The 22,390-nt window shown below is 46.4% G+C and overlaps 1 protein-coding gene across 2 annotated transcripts; it reads left to right on the forward strand.

Moving 5' to 3' along the window:
* The first annotated feature begins 312 nt into the window (after positions 1–312).
* Positions 313–21,449, forward strand: MTIF2 (mitochondrial translational initiation factor 2). Of its 2 annotated transcripts, XM_083432606.1 has the most exons (15): positions 313–740; positions 1,320–1,346; positions 2,606–2,822; positions 3,286–3,406; positions 5,188–5,359; positions 7,075–7,235; positions 8,746–8,922; positions 9,466–9,605; positions 10,592–10,716; positions 12,554–12,758; positions 14,551–14,803; positions 17,023–17,163; positions 18,338–18,502; positions 20,034–20,174; positions 21,083–21,449. In XM_083432606.1, the coding sequence occupies exons 3-15, from the start codon at positions 2,613–2,615 to the stop codon at positions 21,250–21,252; spliced, it is 2,181 nt and encodes a 726-aa protein (XP_083288732.1). In that variant the 5' UTR covers positions 313–740; positions 1,320–1,346; positions 2,606–2,612; the 3' UTR covers positions 21,253–21,449. The 2 variants fall into 2 exon arrangements, with proteins under 2 accessions (XP_083288732.1, XP_083288731.1); XM_083432605.1 differs by lacking the exon at positions 1,320–1,346.
* Positions 21,450–22,390: the final 941 nt, after the last annotated feature.

The raw sequence follows: 22,390 nt of genomic DNA on the forward strand, positions 1-22,390 counted from the left end.
ATGGCATTTCCATGTGCTGCTCTGGTTCGCCAGAAGCGGCTTAGTCATGCTGGCCCCATGACCCGGAATCTGTACGCCGGCTCCCTCGGCCAGTAAAGTGAGATGAGTGCCGCAACCCCAGAGTCGGCCACAACTGGACCCAATGGTCAGGGGCCCCTTTATCTTTACCATTGAACAAAGGAGTGGGTTGCATTTATTTATTTGTATTTATTTTGCAGCACCGAATACAGTGGAACTTATGCCTCTTTTAAGTGATGGAGGCAAATGCAACCCTCAGGGATGACTCAAAATCAGGAGTGACCCCAACGTTACACTTTATACGGTTTATTTTGTGGCTTCAGTTTTAACATTGTAAACCGACTTTTGTGCCCTGGCATGAAGTGGGTATAGAAATACACAGCTTCAAGTAAACTCGCGACAAACATCAGCTGAAAATTAATTACTAGGAAGCAAAACCTATAGAAACTCAGCCAGGGGCTTATTCAGCTGTCGCTCAGCAGCTTTCTAACATCCCTTCTCACCACGTGAGTTGCGGCCCCGCCCTTCCCGAGTGAGGGCAAGAGAAGGGCTACAGGGCTTCGGCCGCCGCCACCGAGCATGCTCGGGAAGGGTGGCGCATGCTCAGTGAAGAACTCGGAATGAAGAACACCTTTCCTCTTCTTTTCTTTTCAAGGGTTGCGCTGGGGCCTTCGGCTCCTCGCTGAGGAAGAGGGAGAAGGCAGGCTTCTTCCGGAGAACAGGTAGCTACAGAAACACACGCACCCGGGTGGGTGCTCGGTTGGGGACGGGGGGCGAGGACGGAATACCAGCGCGAGAAGCGGCGGCGACAGCGGCTTTCCTAACGGCCCTGTCTCGAGACACGGCAGTTGGGTTGCGCATGCGCATGGGCTGGGTGGTTTGGGGGGGGTTTAAAAGGAGCCGTTGGCGGCCGAGATGCGCGAGCGCCACCTTCAGGCAGGGTCGCGGCAAAGCAGGAGGGAAGCCGGACGGCGAGGGGACGGAAGCAATGAGGAAGTGGGCGGGGCTTGTCAGTCCTCTCCCGCTGATTTGAATGGATGAACGGGAGCCTTGGAGCAGGATTGGCTGTTCCCTTACGCGCCCTGTTTCTTTTCTCTCCATATAAGGAAGAGCGGCCCATTTGCCATAGAGTTCATGTCACAAAGGCCACGGGCATCATCATCATCATTATTATTATTATTATTATTATTATTATACCCCTGGCCCCCTTTGAGTGTCTGTGTCACTGTTTCCTGTCTTTTACTACTGTTATTGTTATTATTGTTAATTTATTTATTTATTTATTTATGCATGCTTGACAGTGACACAAGGCAGGCTTACAGATAAAAATAAGACCTTCATATCCTCTTCCTTTCTGGTAGCAAGTACTCATGTTTATAAAAATATATATCTTTGTAGCTGCTGCAAATATTTATATACACACACACATGACAGTTTGCAACGATATAGAAGCATAAAACCAGAAAATAACATCAAGAAAAGTTTAAAATGAGTTCAAAGCAAAAAAAAAAGGGGGGGGATCAAAAGCAGACATATGGAACTAGGGGTATGCGGGTGGCGCTGTGGGTTAAACCACAGAGCCTAGGACTTGCCGATCAGAAGGTCGGCGGTTTGAATCCCCGTGACGGGGTGAGCTCCTGTTGCTCTGTCCCAGCTCCTGCCAACCTAGCAGTTCGAAAGCACGTCAAAGTGCAAGTAGATTAATAGGTACCCCTCTGGCGTGAAGGTAAACGGCGTTTCCGTGCGCTGCTCTGGTTCGCCAGAAGCGGCTTAGTCATGCTGGCCACATGACCTGGAAAAGCTGTCTGTTGACAATCTTCACATCTTTGCTGGGTGCAGCTTCTTCCATCACTGTAGCACAGTCCGCATCTGGGGAGATTCCTCCTTTTGATTCATAACGTTGCCAGATTTCTTTCTTGGGGTCCAGACATGACAACCAATTATTATTTTCTGATTAGGGTGCCAGGAATAAAGGAAGATGGGAGCCTCTGTGGTTTTCAATAGTTATGTAGAATATTGAATTACAGTAAGCATGTCAAAATAAATTTAAAAATTGTCCAGTAGCACATTAGAGACCAACTAAGTTTGTTCTGGGTACAGTGGTACCTCGGGTTAAGTACTTAATTCGTTCCGGAGGTCCATTCTTAACCTGAAACTGTTCTTAACCTGAAGCACCACTTTAGCTAATGGGGCCTCCTGCTGCTGCTGTGCCGCCGGAGCACAATTTCTGTTCTCATCCTGAAGCAAAGTTCTTAACCTGAAGCACTATTTCTGGGTTAGCGGAATCTGTAACCTGAAGCGTATGTAACCTGAAGTGTATGTAACCCAAGGTACCACTGTATAAGCTTTTGTGTGCATGCATACTTCTTCAGATACAGTAAGCATGGTTTTCTCTCTCTCTCTCACACACACACACACACACACACACGCACACACATCAATAAAAATTCCATCTGACATTTCGTCTTCCACACAGCCATGGAAGACACAGCATTCCTGTTCCTCCTGGTGCTGCTTTCTGTTCTCATTTGCGGCTTCTAATGGTCCATATATCTTGAAAGGTGACTCGTTCTATCCTTTCCTTCAGAGAAGAAATGAACTGGAGGGTGATGCTGACGCTGGAGAACTTGGGCCAGTTGCACCGTGCTTGCCGGCAGCTGCACTCCCTGGCTTATGGGAAAGTACACCGAACACAGTGGAAGCCTGTCTTGTCATCTGCCTACCCCATGTGCCCAGTTCAGCTGCACCCCCTGCTCTGGCAGCCAGACACCAGCTCACAATTCAGGCTTTTAACAACCAAGGAGGTAATTAACAGCTACTTTATTCTTGCTTCCAAGAATTCCTGTTGTGTGTGCCTGTGGAATGAAAGCTGGCGCTGTTTTGTAGAGGAATCTTCAGTGTGTTTTGTAAAGAAACAAAAACGATGGTTAATGCCAAAGAAACATTGAGTAAAAGTGTTTGATCTGTTCTGAACAAATTCAAGTATGCCTTTTGCCCAGCCCATCTTGAAATGACAAAAGTGGAAACCATTGGAAACAAGATGAAAAATGGTAATACGGCACAACATATGGTTTAATTCTTCCTCTTTCAAAGTGCATCAGCACTTTGTTCACCGGAGCTGAGTCCCTGTGGATCTTTCTTACATAGCTGTGTGTGTCCGGCTGCCGTATAGGCAAAGGAGGCATTGCGTTTTAAGATTTTACAGCTTTGCTTGAAACTGCTTCCCCTTCCATCCATCCCATGTGCACTCCTTGAACTCTCTTGCAGAGAAAGAAATCAGCCAAGGAGAAACAGCGACCTGTACAACCAAAACCAGAGAAGCAGGAGGTTGAGATAATGTCCAGAATGACCGTGGAAGACCTTGCAAAAGCCATGCATAAAGACATAGGTGAGACTGTTTCTTTGACTTTGCAAAGGGTACCATCATCAGAATTCCTTCTCAGCTGCTCCCACTTGAATCCCCTTTTAGTGAAGCTCAGTATAACATCTGCCCTGCATGCATACAAGTTGGGTTCACAGCCTCTCCAGGCAGCGCTGGCAATGTCTCCTGTCTGAAACCTTGAAGAGACCCTGAGATAGATGGACCAATAGTCTAACTCAGTATATTGCAGTTTCCTTTGCTGACAAGACAGGAGAATGTGGGCCTTGTATCTGCTGACTTGGGAGTCCTGCAGCGGAGCTTATGTCACTCATTAGCCCATTTTAATTGTTTCAAGATTTCCTGCCTTTCCAGTGCCATAAAGGAGGTTTGTGTAAGATGTCTTTCATCCTCTAGAGCATTCCTCAGCCATCTGCTTCCGATGTGCTTGAGCTACTTTCATCTGAGAAAGGTTTGAATTAAATGAATTTGCCATAGAATTGGTCCCAGTTGGATGGGGTTTTTTCTGTGGTGGGGGGTTGGGAGAGGAGAATGGAAAACCCTTTGTTGTACTTCTTTGGCTTGTTTCATTTAGAGTTTTTCCCCCACATGTGAAATATATTTTCCCAAGGTGGTAGTGATAAATTTTGTTGTTTAGTCATTTAGTCGTGTCCGACTCTTCGTGACCCCATGGACCAGAGCACGTCAGGCACTCCTGTCTTCCACTGCCTCCCGCAGTTAGGTCAAACTCATGCTGGTAGCTTCGAGAACACTGTCCAGCCATCTCGTCCTCTGTCGTCCCCTTCTCCTTGTGCCCTCCATCTTTCCCAACATCAGGGTCTTTTCCAGGGAGTCTTCTCTTCTCATGAGGTGGCCAAAGTCAGCTTCAGGATCTGTCCTTCCAGTGAGCACTCAGGGCTGATTTCCTTCAGAATGGATAGGTTTGATCTTCTTGCAGTCCATTGGACTCTCAAGAGTCTCCTCCAGCACCCTAATTCAAAAGCATCAATTCTTCGGCGATCAGCCTTCTTTATGGTCCAGCTCTCACTTCCATACATCACTACTGGGAAAACCATAGCTTTAACTATACGGACCTTTGTTGGCAAAGTGATGTCTCTGCTTTCCAACCATCTCGTCCTCTGTCGTCCCCTTCTCCTTGTGCCCTCCATCTTTCCCAACATCAGGGTCTTTTCCAGGGAGTCTTCTCTTCTCATGAGGTGGCCAAAGTATTGGAGCCTCAGCTTCAGGATCTGTCCTTCCAGGGAGCACTCAGGGCTGATTTCCTTCAGAATGGAGAGGTTTGATCTTCTTGCAGTCCATGGGACTCTCAGGAGTCTCCTCCAGCACCATAATTCAAAAGCATCAATTCTTTGGCGATCAGCCTACTTTATGGTCTAGCTCTCACTTCCATACATCACTGCTGGGAAAACCATGGCTTTAACTATACAGCACTGAAATCCAGGCTTGAATTCAGTGGCTGCTGGGGTGGTGACTGCAAGTCCCTGTGTGACAAAGACCCTATCCAGCTAGGCTCCAAGTAGTCCAAATTGCTATGTTTTACTTCCCTTGTTGGAGGCAGTATGCGTCCAATTGGCAGTTGTTCGGAATCACAAGTGGGAGGGAGTGCAGTTGTTCTCGGGTCCTCCTTTTGGACTTCCCACAGGCATCTGGTTGGCTATTGTGAGAACAGGATGCTGCCCCAGATGTGCCACTGGCCTGATCCAGCAGGCTCTTCTTAGAGCTGCTTCATCAACCAGGTTCTTCCTGAGGTTGGTGCATTGACCAGTACAACCTTCCGTTTCTGTATTCAGATCATATATACGAAGCCTTGCTAAACACGAGTGTTGATATAGACGCACTAGAACCCGACTCGGTCCTGAATGAAGCGTTGATCAAGGACATCGTTCAAAAATCCGGCATGAAACACAAATGGGCCAAGTTGAAAGAAGACAAAATCAAAGAAAACAAAGATGCTGTAAAGAGGTAATGGCTTGGGTTAATTGATTTTCGTTGCTAGGTTTATGTAGACCCTGTTTTCCATCGCTCTTTTGCTATTCCGGCTTTTGTTAGATGTCTATAGTCTTTGATACTCATTCACAAGCTTGGATCCTAACTTTTCGCTTAGGTTTTTGTGTGTGCTGGAAACCGCCCAGAGTGGGGAAACCCAGTCAGATGGGCAGGGTATAAATAATAAAATTATTATTATTATTATGAGTCAAAGGAGTTTCCGTTCATGGAAGGAGAGCTGTACTCATGGAAGGGGTTCTTTGGTGAACAAAACCCATTATATGAAGCAACTCTTACTATGTGAACAGAAGCTCTTGCAGCTGAATGGAACATAGCTGTGGGAATTCTTAGAATCTACCCATTCACCTTGGACCTGCCCCTGAAAGCAAGTCTAAGGTGATGTCTGCAGTTAGCTGATTCTTTGTTTGGACCCTGGGTGAGAGCCCAGAGGCTGAGAGGGAGGGTGTGTCAGAAAAAAATGAATTGATATTAATTTAAATATGTTAGTAACTTTGTATGAATGTACAAATTATATCTAACTGCATTTTCATAATATTTTGTTTTAAGTTGTCTGTTGTTGCTTCAGTTATTTGTATAACGCTTAGAGATATTTTCAGTATGTTAAGCAGTATAGAAATTAAATAGTCAATCAAAGCCTTAATTAATATTGAGCCAATTTTGTTTTCTCTCTGTCTGTACCCCCTTTGCTTTGCTTATCCTCTAGCCCAGTGGTTCTCAACTGTTTTTCTCTGAGCCGCGCTTTCAGAATAAAAATTTGCTTGCGCCACACTGAAATTTTTATTAATAAGAAGTACGTTGGAAAACGATTCCTGTGCTTCTGTCTACGAGTCCAAATAAAAACCATTTTAGCCATTATGGAAATCTCATTTGGTCAGTTGTCTTTGAAATAAACTTTTCTGAGATCTTTTAGCTTCTATAACTCAATAAACAAAGAAGCTCTGACTGAAGTAAAGCCCTTTGCTGTGAAGAGAGCGCCCTGTTTCATTTAGCCGCATATCCATGCTTCCTCCGTTTCCTGAAGAAGAAAAAACCACATCTTGGCAGGCTACTCGCATTGGGCTGTGACTCGTTGCTGAGGATCGCATCATGAGATCATTGATGCTCAGGAATTTTAAGGGATCTGTTAAGAGAAAAATGTTAAGGAGAAACACAAGGAGGGTTTACTTCATGGGTAGGCAAACTAAGGCCCGGGGCCTGATCTGGCCCAATTGCCTTCTCAATCCGGCCCGCGGACAGTCCAGGAATCAGTGTGTTTTTACATGAGTAGAATATGTCCTTTTATTTAAAATGCATCTCTGGGTTATTTGTGGGGCCTGCCTGGTGTTTTTACATGAGTAGAATGTGTCCTTTTATTTAAAATGTATCTCTGGGTTATTTGTGGGGCCTGCCTGGTGTTTTTACATGAGTAGAATGTGTCCTTTTATTTAAAATGCATCTCTGGGTTATTTGTGGGGCCTGCCTGGTGTTTTTACATGAGTAGAATGTATTCTTTTATTTAAAATGCATCTCTGGGGCATAGGAATTTGTGTTTCTTTTTGTTTTGTTTTTTCAAAATAAAGTCCGCCCCCCCCACAAGGTCTGAGGGACAGCGGACCGGCCCCCTGCTGAAATAGTTTGATGACCCCTGGTTGACTTCATTTGCAAGCCTTGTGTGTTTCTGTTCATTGCAGGCCTCCTGCAGATCCAGCTTCATTAACTCCAAGGCCTCCGGTTGTTACCATCCTGGGCCACGTCGACCACGGGAAAACCACGTTGCTTGACACGCTGCGGAAAACTCAGGTGGCAGCAATGGAAGCAGGCGGCATCACGCAGCATATCGGTGCCTTTCTTGGTATGATTTATCAAAGTCATTTTTGTTGGCTATTTGCAGATTAGTTGCGCTAAAGTTGCGCTGCTGGGAAGACCACACATGACAAGGAACGCAAAATTAACTTTTGCTAGGTTTTAATAACAAAAACAAAAACTCCTTTTACAATATATCAATAAGCATGACCCAACCACCAACCCATCCACCAGGGTACTGAGAGAGCTAGGTGCTGCTCTTTATATACTATACCCAACAGCTTAATTAACATAACTTAACAGCACCTGCTGGGACGCGGGTGGCGCTGTGGGTTAAACCACAGAGCCTAGGACTTGCCGATCAGAAGGTCAGCGGTTCGAATCCCCGCAACGGGGTGAGCTCCCATTGCTCGGTCCCTGCTCCTGCCAACCTAGCAGTTCGAAAGCACTTCAAAGTGCAAGTAGATAAATAGGTGAAAAGGTTAATGGCGTTTCCGGGCGCTGCTCTGGTTCGCCAGAAGCGGCTTAGTCATGTTGGCCACATGACCTGGAAGCTGTACACCGGCTCCCTCGGCCAATAAAGCGTGATGAACGCTGCAACCCCAGAGTCGGTCACAACTGAACCTAATGGTCAGGGGTCCCTTTACCCTTTACCTTTAACAGCACCTGCTATAATGCTTCACAGCTGTAAAACTAGGTCACGTTATTTGCTCTGGCCCTTAAAGAAAAACACATCTTGTGGAACAATAATGAACCTTCAAATTTAAAGAGACCATTCAACAATTTTTACGTGCACTGATAATTACACCAGCTTTTTCCTCAGATTGTCCCATCCACACCATACATTTAAAGAACTCTTGGGCCACTTTAATGGTCATAGCTGTTAAGGGTCTCCGCTCAGCACCCTTGGACAAACTACATGTGGTGGAGTCTCCTTCTTTGGAGGTCTTTAAGCAGAGGCTTGACAACCATATGTCAGGAGTGCTCTGATGGTGTTTCTTGCTTGGCAGGGGGTTGGACTCGATGGCCCTTGTGGTCTCTTCCAACTCTATGATTCTATTCTATGATTCTACAGCCCCCAGGATTCCTTGGGATTTCAATGCAATCTTGATTCCTAAGATGTTTTGGTGTCAGAAAACAGTCCGAGATCTAAAGGTTGAGTTGCTGACGCTACTCTGCTGTACGGTACGGAAATGAAGACCAGCTTCAAGAATAAGGGGCGCGGCTTCCAAGAAAATAATATTTATCATGAAGGCATACAGTGGAGCTTGGGACTGCAGCAGTGACAGTAAAAGAAACCTTTAAAAAATAAAACATATAAGAAATATATGTTTAGCAGATTCCCCGAGTTTGGCTTTGTAAAGAACTGTTGCTACCTTAACAGAATCCATGTTCAAAAGGAATTTGAGCAGTCTGCAATCGTGTAACCATTTTTTGGTGGGGAACAAGACCCATGGAGCTCTGTGGGGCATAGATTTTTGACATGCATTTATAATTTTGACGGTAGTGCTGTATAGATTTGATTGTTGTTGGGGTTTTTGTTTTGGTTTTTTTTGCAGTGCGTTTGCCTTCTGGAGAAAAAATAACATTTCTGGATACTCCTGGCCATGCTGCATTTTCAGCCATGAGGGCGAGAGGTACACATGTCACAGATATTGTCATATTGGTGGTAGCCGCAGAGGATGGTGTAATGAAGCAGACTGTGGAATCTATTCAACATGCTAAAAATGCCAAAGGTACAGCACTTTTCTTTAAAGTGGGTGGGAGGAAGGGAGAGATAAGTGCCATTGGTCAAATAGCATGCATACCGTATTTTTCTCTCTATAAGATGCACCAGACCATAAGACGCACCTAGTTTTTGGAGGAGGAAAACAAGAAAAAATATATATTCTGAATCTCAGAAGCCAGAACAGCAAGAGGGATAGCTGCACAGTGAAAGCAGCAATCCCTCTTTCTGTTCTGGCTTCTGGGATAGCTGCACAGCGTGCATTCGCTCCATAAGACACACACACATTTCCCCTTACTTTTTAGGAGGGAAAAAGTGAGTCTTATAGAGCAAAAAATACAGTAATCACTGAAAGTCTTCACTTTTTTCCAAGGCCCTTAGGTCAGATGCTTACCTGTTTGCGATCGGCTCATTCTGATATGGTGGGATCAAAACAGCTTCACAAATAAATATTCTTTCACTCGATTGAACTGTAGTTTTGGGGAAACGTCTTTGGTTTGCTGCTTCGCTGTTTGGACTTTGGCATTCTTCCCCGTTTCCTTTTCTCTCGCAGTTCCAATTATCGTTGCCATTAATAAATGCGACAAGCCTGAAGCCGACCCGGATAGAGTGAAGAAAGAGCTCCTGGCTCACAATGTGGTTTGCGAAGAATACGGAGGAGATGTTCAGGCTGTCCATGTTTCAGCACTAAAGGTAATTTTAACCTGTTGTCACGGTACTAACCGTGGGTCATAGGTGGGCTTCATTTCTGGAAGCATGTCATTTCCAGAAGCATGTTTCCTTTTCCCATAAGCTGGTTCCAGCTAATTCTGGAAGGTAATTTGTAGTGCTTTTCACGGTGCAAAATATAAATGCTTGTGCCATTCTTGTGTGTCTGCAGGTGTAGATCTACAGATCATTAGATTAACGCTAAGATGTTTCTTACATCGATCTGGGAAAGAATTAGTTGGGGCAAATGTAAATTTTTGAGGCTGAATAAACAACTAAATCTGCAATCCTAAAATGGGTGGGACCCAAAGATGATTTCGCTGCCGTGGGCAGCTAAGCCCTGCTGTGTTTTCACCAGCAGGGCAGAAGGGAGGTCCATTTTGTGGGTTCTTAGAAACCCTGTTTTGGAGGGTAATACAAAGCTGTGATTTATACCATCACCTGGGCTTTTGGAGCTGTCCAATTCAAGCTGTTTCCTGGTGCTCCCTTGAAACACCCTCTTTTTGACTCTACCAGCATCCATTGGTAGAGCCAGGTTTTGGTATCAGGAGTGAGGTAGAATTCAACTTCTGGCCTCTCTCTGTTTATCCTATAGCCCTAGGGTTGCCTCCTTAAAGAGCAGAGGCAGCAACAAAGCTGCTATATGACGGACCATACAGATTGGATGTCTTTTCCTCATGTTATTGCAAATGATCAAAAAACCCACAACCCAGCAAAGGAAGTACTGTGGGTTGGAAAAAAATTCCCTGACGCTGATGCATGTTCCTGGGCATGAAGGAATACCTGGCCACACAATGACAGTCTCCATGCAGAGGGGTTTATATCATCCTCATCCCCAAACAGCCTTCTGTGCAGTAATCCAGATTTTAGAGCTATTCATCTCCTGTCGTAACGTAACACGCGGTCTGATGTGTCATTTCCTTGATCCCAAGCGACTCAGCTCTTTCCTGAACTGTCTTTGTTTGGCGTAGGGTGACAACTTGATGGCTTTAGCAGAGGCAACCGTGGCTCTCGCGGAGGTGTTGGAACTGAAGGCAGACTCTACGGGCCCTGTGGAAGGCACCATCATAGAGTCTCGCACAGATAAAGGAAAAGGGTGAGCCACAGGCACACGCCCCTTCATTCCTTGACAGAATCACTAGTCATTTCAGTCATTATTATTGGTAAATGTCAACCATGCTTTTTTCTTCAGTGTTAACTTTATCTTCATTAATTGCCACCACCAGTCCTCCATATTTTTCCATCCATGTCCATGTTAAAATCTCTCTACTGTGATCACATATTGGAATAATATTCCATAATTCCCCCCTCCCTTGTTAAATATCCTTTAATTCATGCCCAGTTCCAGATGTCCGAATTCCATTTCCATTTCCTGTTATTTAGAAGCAAAGTGGCTTCTATGATTGCAACACTAAGAGAGGTTAGGCTGTTGAACCCACTGTGCAACCATAGAATCATAGAATCATAGAGTTGGAAGAGACCACAAGGGCCATCGAGTCCAACCCCCTGCCAAGCAGGAAACACCATCAGAGCACTCCTGACATATGGTTGTCAAGCCTCTGCTTAAAGACCTCCAAAGAAGGAGACTCCACCACACTCCTTGGCAGCAGATTCCACTGTCGAACAGCTCTTACTGTCAGGAAGTTCTTCCTAATGTTTAGGTGGAATCTTCTTTCTTGTAGTTTGGATCCATTGCTCCGTGTCCGCTTCTCTGGAGCAGCAGAAAACAACCTTTCTCCCTCCTCTATGTGACATCCTTTTATATATTTGAACATGGCTATCATATCACCCCTTAACCTCCTCTTCTCCAGGCTAAACATGCCCAGCCAACCAATCTTATCTCTTTCTGTGCTTCTGGGAAGCCACAGGAGAGCCACCGGGAATGTAGTGGGTGAACTTGGGACTGGTCCTTATCTCCATCATAATTCACCTAACAGGAGTAAGGAACTGTGGGGTTGGTGATATTAGCAAACCAGCGGTCCTCCAGATATTGCAGACCTACATTTCCCATCATGCCTGATTGTTGGTTGGAGCTGAGGGAAGTTGAAGCCTAGCAACATCTATAGGACCACTGATCTCCCCATCCCTGACTTAAGGAGTGGGGAATCTAGGTACACTGTCCTGAGCTGGGCATGTTTAGCCTGGAGAAGAGGAGGTTAAGGGGTGATATGATAGCCGTGTTCAAATATATAAAAGGATGTCACATAGAGGAGAGAGAAAGGTTGTTTTCTGCTGCTCCAGAGAAGCGGACACGGAGCAATGGATCCAAACTACAAGAAAGAAGATTCCACCTAAACATTAGGAAGAACTTCCTGACAGTAAGAGCTGTTTGACAGTGGAATTTGCTGCCAAGGAGTGTGGTGGAGTCTCCTTCTTTGGAGGTCTTTAAGCAGAGGCTTGACAGCCATATGTCAGGAGTGCTCTGATGGTGTTTCCTGCTTGGCAGGGGGTTGGACTCGATGGCCCTTGTGGTCTCTTCCAACTCTATGATTCTATGATTCTATGAACTATTTGGAAGGGCCGGGCTCAAGTGTGATAAAACAGATATCAAAGTACAGTGGTACCTCGGGTTACATACGCTTCAGGTTACAGACTCTGCTAACCCAGAAATAGTACCTCGGGTTAAGAACTTTGCTTCAAGATGAGAACAGAAATCGTGCTCCGGCGGCATGGCGGCAGCAGGAGGCCCCATTAGCTAAAGTGGTGCTTCAGGTTAAGAACAGTTTCAGGTTAAGAACAGACCTCTTGAACAAATTAAGTACTTAACCCGAGGTACCACTGTAAACAGAAAGCATATGCACTGTGAAATACCATCCACATATGCTATAACCCGCCTCAAGACAGCTCACTATGGAAAAAAATGCAAATAAAATTAGTGGCATAAAATTGGTTGTACGAAATCAAACGCGATCTTCCCTCCTTCTCCCCTCTAGTCCAGTGACCACTGCCATCATCCAGAGAGGCACTCTGAGAAAGGGCTGTATTCTGGTTGCAGGGAAAAGCTGGGCCAAAGTGCGTATGATGTTTGACGAGAACGGCAAGGCCATGGAAGTTGCCCCTCCAAGCATGCCGGTGGAGATCGTGGGATGGAAGGAAGTTCCTTCAGCCGGAGAAGAAATCCTTGAAGTAGAGTCTGAGGTACCACAGATTTCCCATTCAGCATTTAAGCCTGGCGCCCCCAAGGTGGGTCCTCTCACTGGGCAACGAGGACACACTTACCTTGGGCTCCAGGCCTCTGGGGGGGAAGCAGCAGGGACAAGCTACCAGGGCAGGCATGGAGAACCTCGGCCTTCCCCATGTCGTTGGGCTGCAACTCCCATCTTTCCGAGGCTGATGGGAGTTGGAGCCCAACAATATCAGGATGGCCGTATTGGGCCCCCATCCGTGTACTAGAGGGAAGGAGCAGAATGAATGAACACGGATTGGCTTCGGCTGTGGCAGCACAAGAAACTATTTTCTCTCCTGGAACGTAAGCTGTTTGCATCCTGCTTTCTTCCACTCCATTACCTCAGACGGCAGGGTGCAGCAGCTCATGGAAAGCACAGTGGGCCCCACAATCTCTGTGCACTAAGCAACACTTGTTCTGATCTTTCCTCAAGCCACCAGAAGCATAATAGAGTGGTACCTCGGGTTACAGACACTTCAGGTTACAGAAGCTTCAGGTTACAGACTCCGCTAACCCAGAAATAGTACCTCGGGTTAAGAACTTTGCTTCAGGATGAGAACAGAAATCGTGCTCCAGCGGTGCAGCTGCAGCAGGAGGCCCCATTAGCTGAAGTGGTGTCTCAGGTTAAGAACAGTTTCAGGTTAAGAACAGACCTCCAGAACAAATTAAGTTCTTAACCCGAGGTACCACTGTACTCTGAATGGGGCCACTGTACCACTGTACCACATTGACCACCTTTCCTCATATGAACTGCTCCGGGCCCTGAGATCATCCTCTGAGGCCCTGTGCCTCCCACATGAAAGGTCTAGAGGGTTGTAACATGAGAACGGGCCTTCTCTGCAGTGGCTTCCCACTTATGGAATGCTCTCCCCGGGGAGGTTTGCCTGGTGCCTTCATTAGACACCTCTAGGCACCAGGCAAGTGGGACGCGGGTGGCGCTGTGGGTAAAACCTCAGCGCCTAGGACTTGCCGATTGCATGGTCGGTGGTTCGAATCCCCGCGGCGGGGTGCGCTCCCGTCATTCGGTCCCAGCGCCTGCCAACCTAGCAGTTCGAAAGCACCCCTGGGTGCAAGTAGATAAATAGGGACCGCTTACTAGCGGGAAGGTAAACGGCGTTCCGTGTGCTGTGCTGGCTCGCCAGATGCAGCTTGTCATGCTGGCCACGTGACCCGGAAGTGTCTCCGGACAGTGCTGGCCCCCGGCCTCTTGAGTGAGATGAGCGCACAACCCCAGAGTCTGTCAAGACTGGCCCGTACGGGCAGGGGTACCTTTACCTTTACCTTTATCTTGTGTTTTTTATATCGTGATTATATATTGCAAACCACCCTGAGATCTAAGAGTACAGGGTGGTACACAAAATGAATAAAAAATTAAAATAAATAAAGTAATAATAAAAAAGTGTAAGGCAAAAAATAGAGGTTTAAAAAAAACACCCTAAGATAATTTAAACAGAACAGCTGTGTTTGGCGGCAACATATATTTGAGTACCAGCTTCAGTGGCTGACTCCATCCTAGTCTGAGCTGTTAACATCTGGCTGGTCAGTGCTGCAGAGATTGGTTTGACTACTACCTTCCCTTCCAGGTACCGAACACAGTTCCCCACTTCTCTGTTTAGCTCTCGGTGCACACCAAAAATAAATTGCTGGTGGGAGGGGAACCCTTGGGCTGTTGGGTGGGGGCTGCAGATGGAGTGGGAGCCCAGATCCCGGGATCCCAGCTATCGTGCTAGATCAGAGAGGCAGCTCTTTTGTTCTTCTGCCAAGCAAAGGGCTCGTGAAGTTGTTGAGTGGAGAAGCTACGCCGAGCAACAAGAGAAGGCGAAGAAGGACCTAGAGGTCATTGAGGTGAAGCAGAAGGAGCACAGGGACGCCTACAAGAAGGACAGAGAAGGCATGGAAAACATGTCTTGGAAGCAGAGAAGGGCAGCGGTGTACAAGAGCAAAAAGCATCTCCTGGGTATACGACTGAAAGAAAAAGGGGAGAGTGACAAAAATGTGCTGCACATCATCATCAAAGGTGGAGTCCTTCTTACTCAGTTGGATTTGTCCTGCTCCCAAGAGCTGCTATTATTATTATTATTATTATTATTATTATTATTATTATTATTATTTATTATTCCCCAGCACCGAGGCAGTGGGCTGGGCGGGGTGCACTTCCCCATATAATATTAAATAGCACCTGTAATGGTATCAGGGGGTTGTTCGAGAGCAATCAAGCAATCAGGCAAATTCCTCCCTGGTCGGCTGTAAACCCTTGTTATTGGTGTCAAAAAAAAACCTTCACCATGAAGAGCGCCTCTATTCCATGTCTTGCTCATTCACTGGCAGAATCTGAGAGTGGGCGGTCCTTAAACCTTCCCGAGCAGAGTAGTTTGTTGACACCCAGTCTGCGCTTCCCCTCTCTGCGCAGAAGCCTACTGCGCAAGGAGGGCGTGGGTAACGGAGGACCTCTCTCCTCCCCGCTTTGCTCAGGCAGGGTGCCTGGCACCGCCTCGCCTCCTCCGAGCCCTGCAGCTTCTCTCCCCTGGAGGCGTGGTTACTCTCCTCCGCTGAGGGGGTGCTGCTTCCCACAATCTTTGGGGGCTCCTGCTTTTCCCCTCTCGCCCCTGAGCCGATGGCAGTTCCCTGACAGCACCATTTGAAGCCTCGAGAAAGCAAGGCCCACAAGAGGGCACACATGGTACATAGGAAGCTGCCTTATATCAAGAGAGACCATTGGTCTGCCTAGTTCAGTATTGTCTGCACTGATTGGTAGCGACTTTCCAGGATTTCAGACAGAGCTCCCACAGTCTTGCCTGGAGGTGTTGGGCAGTGGACTTAGGTCGTCCTCTTGCATGGAAAGCAAATGCTTTAATTCTTGAACTGTGGTCCTTGCTTATGCTACTTAACTGACACACAGGTGTGGCTTAACTGGCATTGAGAATGGCACCTGTCATTGCTAGCCATTTATGATAAAATAGGCACCATACACAGGACGCGGGTGACGCTGTGGGTAAAACCTCAGTGCCTAGGACTTGCCGATCGCACGGTCGGCGGTTCTGCGCTCCCGTCGTTCGGTCCCAGTGCCTGCCAACCTAGCAGTTCGAAAGCACCCCCGGGTGCAAGTAGATAAATAGGGACTGCTTACCAGCGGGAAGGTAAACGGCGTTCCGTGTGCTGCGCTGGCTCGCCAGATGCAGCTTGTCACGCTGGCCACGTGACCCGGAAGTGTCTGCGGACAGCGCTGGCTCCCGGCCTCTAGAGTGAGATGGGCGCACAACCCTAGAGTCTGTCAAGACTGGCCCGTACGGGCAGGGGTACCTTTACCTTTACCTTAGGCACCATACACAAGACCTGAAGATAAATTGAGACTTGTCAAGTTGGCAACAGTTGAACAGCAAGTATTATTCACATATATGTTAATGACTACAATGTGTTTCTCTCCCTTGAGCCCAAGAGAGGCTTTAGTCATTTTTGTTTTCAAAACGCCTTCATAGCGGTGCATAAGTTACTAGTCCATAGCTTGCCTGTCCTCACAAACTCCTCCAGACACCCTCACGGTTCTCAGCCAAAGAATCAACTAACAGAGTAGCTTGCCAACTGCCTCCTCCGTTCCCCATACTATTTATTCTTTGTGAAAAGCATTTAATAACGCAAATACAATACAGATATTAACAGTCATGACTGTTAATGGCTGTATTTGTAGACTCTTCTTTATTGAATTCCAAGCAACCCCACAACATTTTAATCAGACTGTTGGAAAGTCCTGGGAGGTTTTAATTTCAGAATAATAATAATTTGGATTTGATATCCCGCCTTTCACTCCCCTTAAGGAGTCTCAAAGCGGCTAACATTCTCCTTTCCCTTCCTCCCCCACAACAAACACTCTGTGAGGTGAACGAGGCCGAGAGACTTCAGAGAAGTGTGACTGGCCCAAGAGAAGTGTGACTGGCCCAAGAGAAGTGTGACTGGCCCAAGGTCACCCAGCAGCTGCATGTGGAGGAGCAGAGACGCAAACCTGGTTCCCCAGATTACGAGTCTTAGCGCTCTTAACCACTACACCACACTGGCTCTCGGTGTGTCTGTGAGACACAGTTTCCAAGAATTTAATCAAAGCTCTATTCCTTGCTCGGCTCCTTCTCATTTAATTGCATGAGACTTAAGTTCCTCATGGATTGTACAATAAGAAGTTGTGCTGTTCTTTGTTTTGTGTGTGCCACTCCCATTTAAACTCACCGGGACTTTTGCTCCACCCAGGTGACGTTGATGGTTCTGTGGAAGCCATCTTGAACATCCTGGACAGCTATGACGCCGATGAGGAGTGTGAACTAGACGTGGTCCACTGTGGGATTGGGGATATTAGCGAAAATGACATAAACCTCGCAGAGACATTTAAAGGTAAAGGGTGGCCATTGAAGAAAGCGGCACCAAGTCATGTGTCTTAGATAGCTAAAGAGCCAGAGCACTTTGCCTTGCAAGCAGTCAGCAGCTCGGTAACCGGCCTTAAAGTACAGTGGTACCTCGGGTTAAGTACTTAATTCGTTCCGGAGGTCCATTCTTAACCTGAAACTGTTCTTAACCTAAAGCACTACTTTAGCTAATGGGGCCTTCCGCTGCTGCTGTGCTGCCAGAGCACGATTTCTGTTCTCATCCTGAAGCAAAGTTCTTAATCCGAGATACTATTTCTGGGTTAGCGGAGTCTGTAACCTGAAGCATCTGTAACCTGAAGTGTCTGTAACCCGAGGTACCACTGTACACAGAAGGTGTGCTGCAGTGACTGCAGGCAGGGTTCCCATGGAATGGGACACACTTTCCCACCCATGTTGCAAGGCAAGTCAGGAATGCGGATCTCATCCCCTCGACACATTGTGTTACCTGTCAAGACTGTGGCCAGCTGGCACCTTTGATGCCAACTATTGGAGCTGCGCATTAACTCTCCTGGTTTAGGAATAGTTGCTGCATGCACCATCCTGATTTCTGAATGCTTTGCATGCAAGATTAAGAGTCTTCACGTAATGCTTTTCATTCAAGTCACCTTGAGGCCCTTTGTGGGACAAAAGGCAGCTTGCAGGTCTTTATAAGTGAAATAAATAGCTTTCTGCATGGCTGTGGGAATTCAGGGCACAGAATTTAACATCGCAAGAAACTCATCTTTATTGTAAAGGAGGTCTCTCCCACATGGCTGCAAAGATAGGCTTGAGAGGTGTGTGTGTGTGTGTGTGGAATGCTTGGTGAAATCAGGGAAGTCAGAGAGGAGTAGGGTAGGATTTTCAGTTCCCGAGACGTCTCTTCCCCATCTCTTTCTTGCAGATGTGGAATAGATTATGCAAAATAAGCAGGTGCATGCAAATGGGTGCGATTCAGTTGGGTTTCAGAATTTAGCATTCCTTGGTGCAGAATGTTACCACGCTGCAGATGTTTTGAATTTTCTCTTCATGAATATACTCAGCCCTGCCCTTAATGTTTGGTAAATAGAGCAACTCTGGAACTTTTAAAGTATGCTTAATTTGAGCCATTAGAAAGAAGAAGTAAAATAGCAATTTTACACTTACCCTCTTTGTTGCATTGTCAGGTGTTGTATACGGGTTCAACGTGAACGCAAATAAACCTATTCAGCAGCTGGCTGCCAAGAAGGGAATAAAGTTGAAAATGCACAAAATCATCTACCGGCTTGTTGAAGATTTACAGGCGGAGCTGAGCAGCACCCTGCCCTGTTCTCTAGAGGAGCATGTGTTGGGTATACTTCTGAATTTGAGATGGCAGAAATAGGGGGATGTGGGTGGTAAGCATTGCTGGCCCGGGTGGTTGGCTTCCCAAAAGCAGCTGTCTGGCCACTCGACCTTTGGCATGATGATACACCAGAAGTCTTTCATTCAAGGGATAGCAGTTTCAGGATAGATATTTCTAAAAGTGGGATGCGGGTGGCGCTGCGGTCTAAACCACTGAGCCTCTTGGGCTTGCCGATCAGAAGGTTGGCAGTTTGAATCTGCACAATGGGGTGAGCTCCTGTTGCTCTGTCCCAGCTCCTGCCAACCTACCAGTTTGAAAGCAGGCCAGTGCAAGTAGATAAATAGGTACTGCTGCAGTGGGAAGGTAAATGGCGTTTCCATGTGCTCTGGTTTCCGTCACTGCGTTCCGTTGTGCCAGAAGCGGTTTAGTCATGCTGGCCACATGACCCGGAAATCTGTCTGTGGACAAACGCCGGCTCCCTCAGCCTGAAAGCGAGATGAGTGCCGCAACCCCATTGTCGCCTTTGACTGGACTTAACCGTCTAGGGGTCCTTTACCTTATCTTTTTCTTAAAGTACTGATGTTCATGGAATAGTGACAAACCAGAGACAGGATTCTCTGCAGAAATGTGCAGTGCCGTAACCAGCTGCAGAAATTCCACTTCCTAAGGATCTATTTTCCTTTTTTAATGCAAATTTCTAGGACTTGTGGCAGCCAAGATAATAATAATGATAATTCTTCATTTATATGGCACCCATCTGACTGGGTTGCCCCAGCCAGTCTGGGCAGCTTCCAACAATTTAAAAACATCAAGCACAGTAAAACATCAAACATTAAAAACTTCCCTGTACAGGGCTGCCTTCAGATGTCTTCTAAAAGTCAGATAGTTGTTTATTTCCTTGATATCTGCTGGGAGGGCGTTCCACAGGGTGGGCATGACTACCAAGAAGGCCCTCTGCCTGGTTCCCTGTAACCTTGCTTCTCACAAGGTTAGAAAGCCCTCGGAGCTGGACCTTGAGTCCAGCTGGGCTGGACGATGGGGTTGGAGACACTCCTTCAGGTATACAGTGCTTGAAACTTTGCTTGTAATGTTTGCTGCAATCTTACAGCACTTAGTGAGGTGCAGTTTGAACAGAACTTCTGTAGGTCAAGACTAGGGGGAAAAGGGATGGGCTTCAACATTTATTCAGAACAGACCTACTGAGTTCAGTGGGTCTACCAATCACATTCATTTCAATGAATCTAAGCTCTAAGCTAAGTAAAACTTTGTTGAATGAAGTAAAACAGACTAAAGCTGCCGAGTATTGCAAAACAAGGGGAAAGATTGCAGACTTGTTCAGTTACGTTATTTAAACGGCACAAAATCCAGCTTTTAACTTGAAAAGTCTGGATGCTGGGGGTTTTTTAGTACTGGATACAAGTCACCTTAGCTTTTGTATTTTGATTGGAATTAATGTTCATATCCTTTTTAATGAGCAGAGACTGCCTAAATGGCACTTTTACATTTTTAGGATTCTCATGCTTTTTTGTTTTCCTTAGGAACAGCTGTTGTTTTAGCAATCTTTGATGTCACAGTTGGAAAAAGTACAGTTCCAGTAGCTGGCTGCAGAGTACAGAAGGGGCAGCTGGACAAAAAGATGAAATTTAAATTAATTCGTAATCAAGAAGTTATTTGGACAGGTGAGTAGCGGTTGATTTCCTAAGCAGACAGTTCTACTGCCCAGTTCCCACAATTGTATGAAACTCCACAGACACTTTCCCAATATGCTTTGTAGAATTTTTTTGTGGGTAGCAGAGCTCCAGGTGGAATCAGTTACTGGTTCTCTTCCGTATGACTGTGTTGAATTATTGGAGAGGTGTGTTCATATAATCTCATGTGAGGTGTGTGTCTCCAACACTGTTAACTTTTGGGAGGAATTTGAAAACATTACTGTTTACCCAGGCATTTGATGGTTAAATCTTGTACGTGGCAACCATGAGAACACTGGCTGCTTTAGTTGAGATTCCTGCATTTCCAGGAGTTGGAGTAGTTGACCCTCAGGTTCCCTTCCAACTCTACAATTCTGATTCTGAGTGGTGTGCTCTGGGGGACGCGGGCGGCACTGTGGGTTAAACCACAGAGCCTAGGACTTGCCGATCAGAAGGTCGGCAGTTCGAATCCCCGTGACGGGGTGAGCTCCCGTTGCTTGGTCCCTGCTCCTGCCAACCTAGCAGTCAAAAGCACGTCAAAGTGCAAGTAGATAAATAGGTACTGCTCCGGTGGGAAGGTAAACGGTGTTTCCGTGTGCTGCTCTGGTTCGCCAGAAGCAACTTAGTCATGCTGGCCACATGACCTGTACGCCGGCTCCCTCAGCCAATAAAGCGAGTTGAGCGCCGCAACCCCGGAGTCGGCCATGACTGGACCTAATGGTTAGGGGTCCCTTTACCTTTACCTAGTGTGCTCTGGAGTGCTGTGACTTATATGAAAATTAGTTACAGTTAAGACATGGTCTGGATTGGAGCAATCTCTGCACTCTAAACATTTCTCACCTTGTAATAAAAGTTGCACAATTTGGAGTTTTTGCTTTATGTATGTCTATTTTCCCTAGGATACCTATCGTCACTGAAGCACCATAAAGATGATGTCCCTGTAGTCAAGACTGGCATGGATTGTGGGCTCAGTTTGGACAAGAACATAGCATTTCAAGTGGGAGATGAAATTGTTTGTTTCAATGAAAAGGAAGTTGAGCAGACGATCTCTTGGGACCCAGGATTTTAAATCTCCAAACAGCCAAATATGTGATGGGCTGAGAAACTTGGATTATATTATTTGCACTGCATCACAGAGACATTTGAGAAGCAGCTTGCATTGTAAAAATGACTAGGGGACTTTAATGTATTTTTTAATATATATAAAAAATCATTATGTTGTAAATTTCAATAAAAACTGTGGGAGAGCTTAACTGTACAGTGAAACCACCTGGATCTATATTTTATGTGTTACAATAGGAGCATCCTGAAATTTGTGTGTTATAGGCTGCGCCAAAATAATACATTTTGCTGAACAGATCCGAGTACTTGAGAGCCAGTGTGGTGTAGTGGTTAAGAGCGGTAGTCACGTAATCTGGGGAACAGAGTTCGCATCTCCGCTCCTCCACATGCAGCTGCTGGGTGACCTTGGGCCAGTCACACTTCTTTGAAGTCTCTCAGCCCCACTCACCTCACAGAGTGTTTGTTGTGGGGGAGGAAGGGAAAGGAGAATGTTAGCCACTTTGAGACTCCTGAAGGGGAGTGAAAGGCGGGATATCAAATCCAAACTCTTCTTCTCTTCTAACTATGTGAGGATCTGTCACTGCAGACATGTGTCCCAAATCAGTTTGGGAGTACAGACAAATTCCCTCACACATTGAAATTACATGAGGGAATTACAGGGCCAGCACCAGCTTGCCACGAATTCAAGAACCACATGAAGGTAGCATCTCTACCTACATGCCACATTCAGTATGTATGTTGAAGGTAAAGCTAAGCGGCTGCCACCTTTGTGCGCTTCCAGGGGATGAACAGGATTCCCATGACTCCCTATGTATTTCAAGCTGGAAACACATTTTCATGATCGTTGGGAGTCAGTTCCTGCAATGCTTTACGAGAATCATATGCCCCATCTTCCTCAAGACTCCATGCTCAGATTGTGCTGGGTGAATGATAGCAGCCATGGCATCTCTCCCCCGCCCCCCCGAAAGCCTTTTTACACTAATGTGGAACACAGCCATGGTTGTGAAATAGGTATTTGGGATGCAGGTGGTGCTGTGGGTTGAACCAAAGAGCCTAGGACTTGCCGATCGGAAGGTCGGCGGTTCAAATCCCTGCAACGGGGTGAGCTCCCGTTGCTCGGTCCCTGCTCCTGCCAACCAAGCAGT

This window comes from Podarcis tiliguerta (assembly GCF_965153285.1).
Source record: "Podarcis tiliguerta genome assembly, chromosome: 3".
In the NCBI taxonomy this organism is placed as follows: Eukaryota; Metazoa; Chordata; class Lepidosauria; order Squamata; family Lacertidae; genus Podarcis; species Podarcis tiliguerta.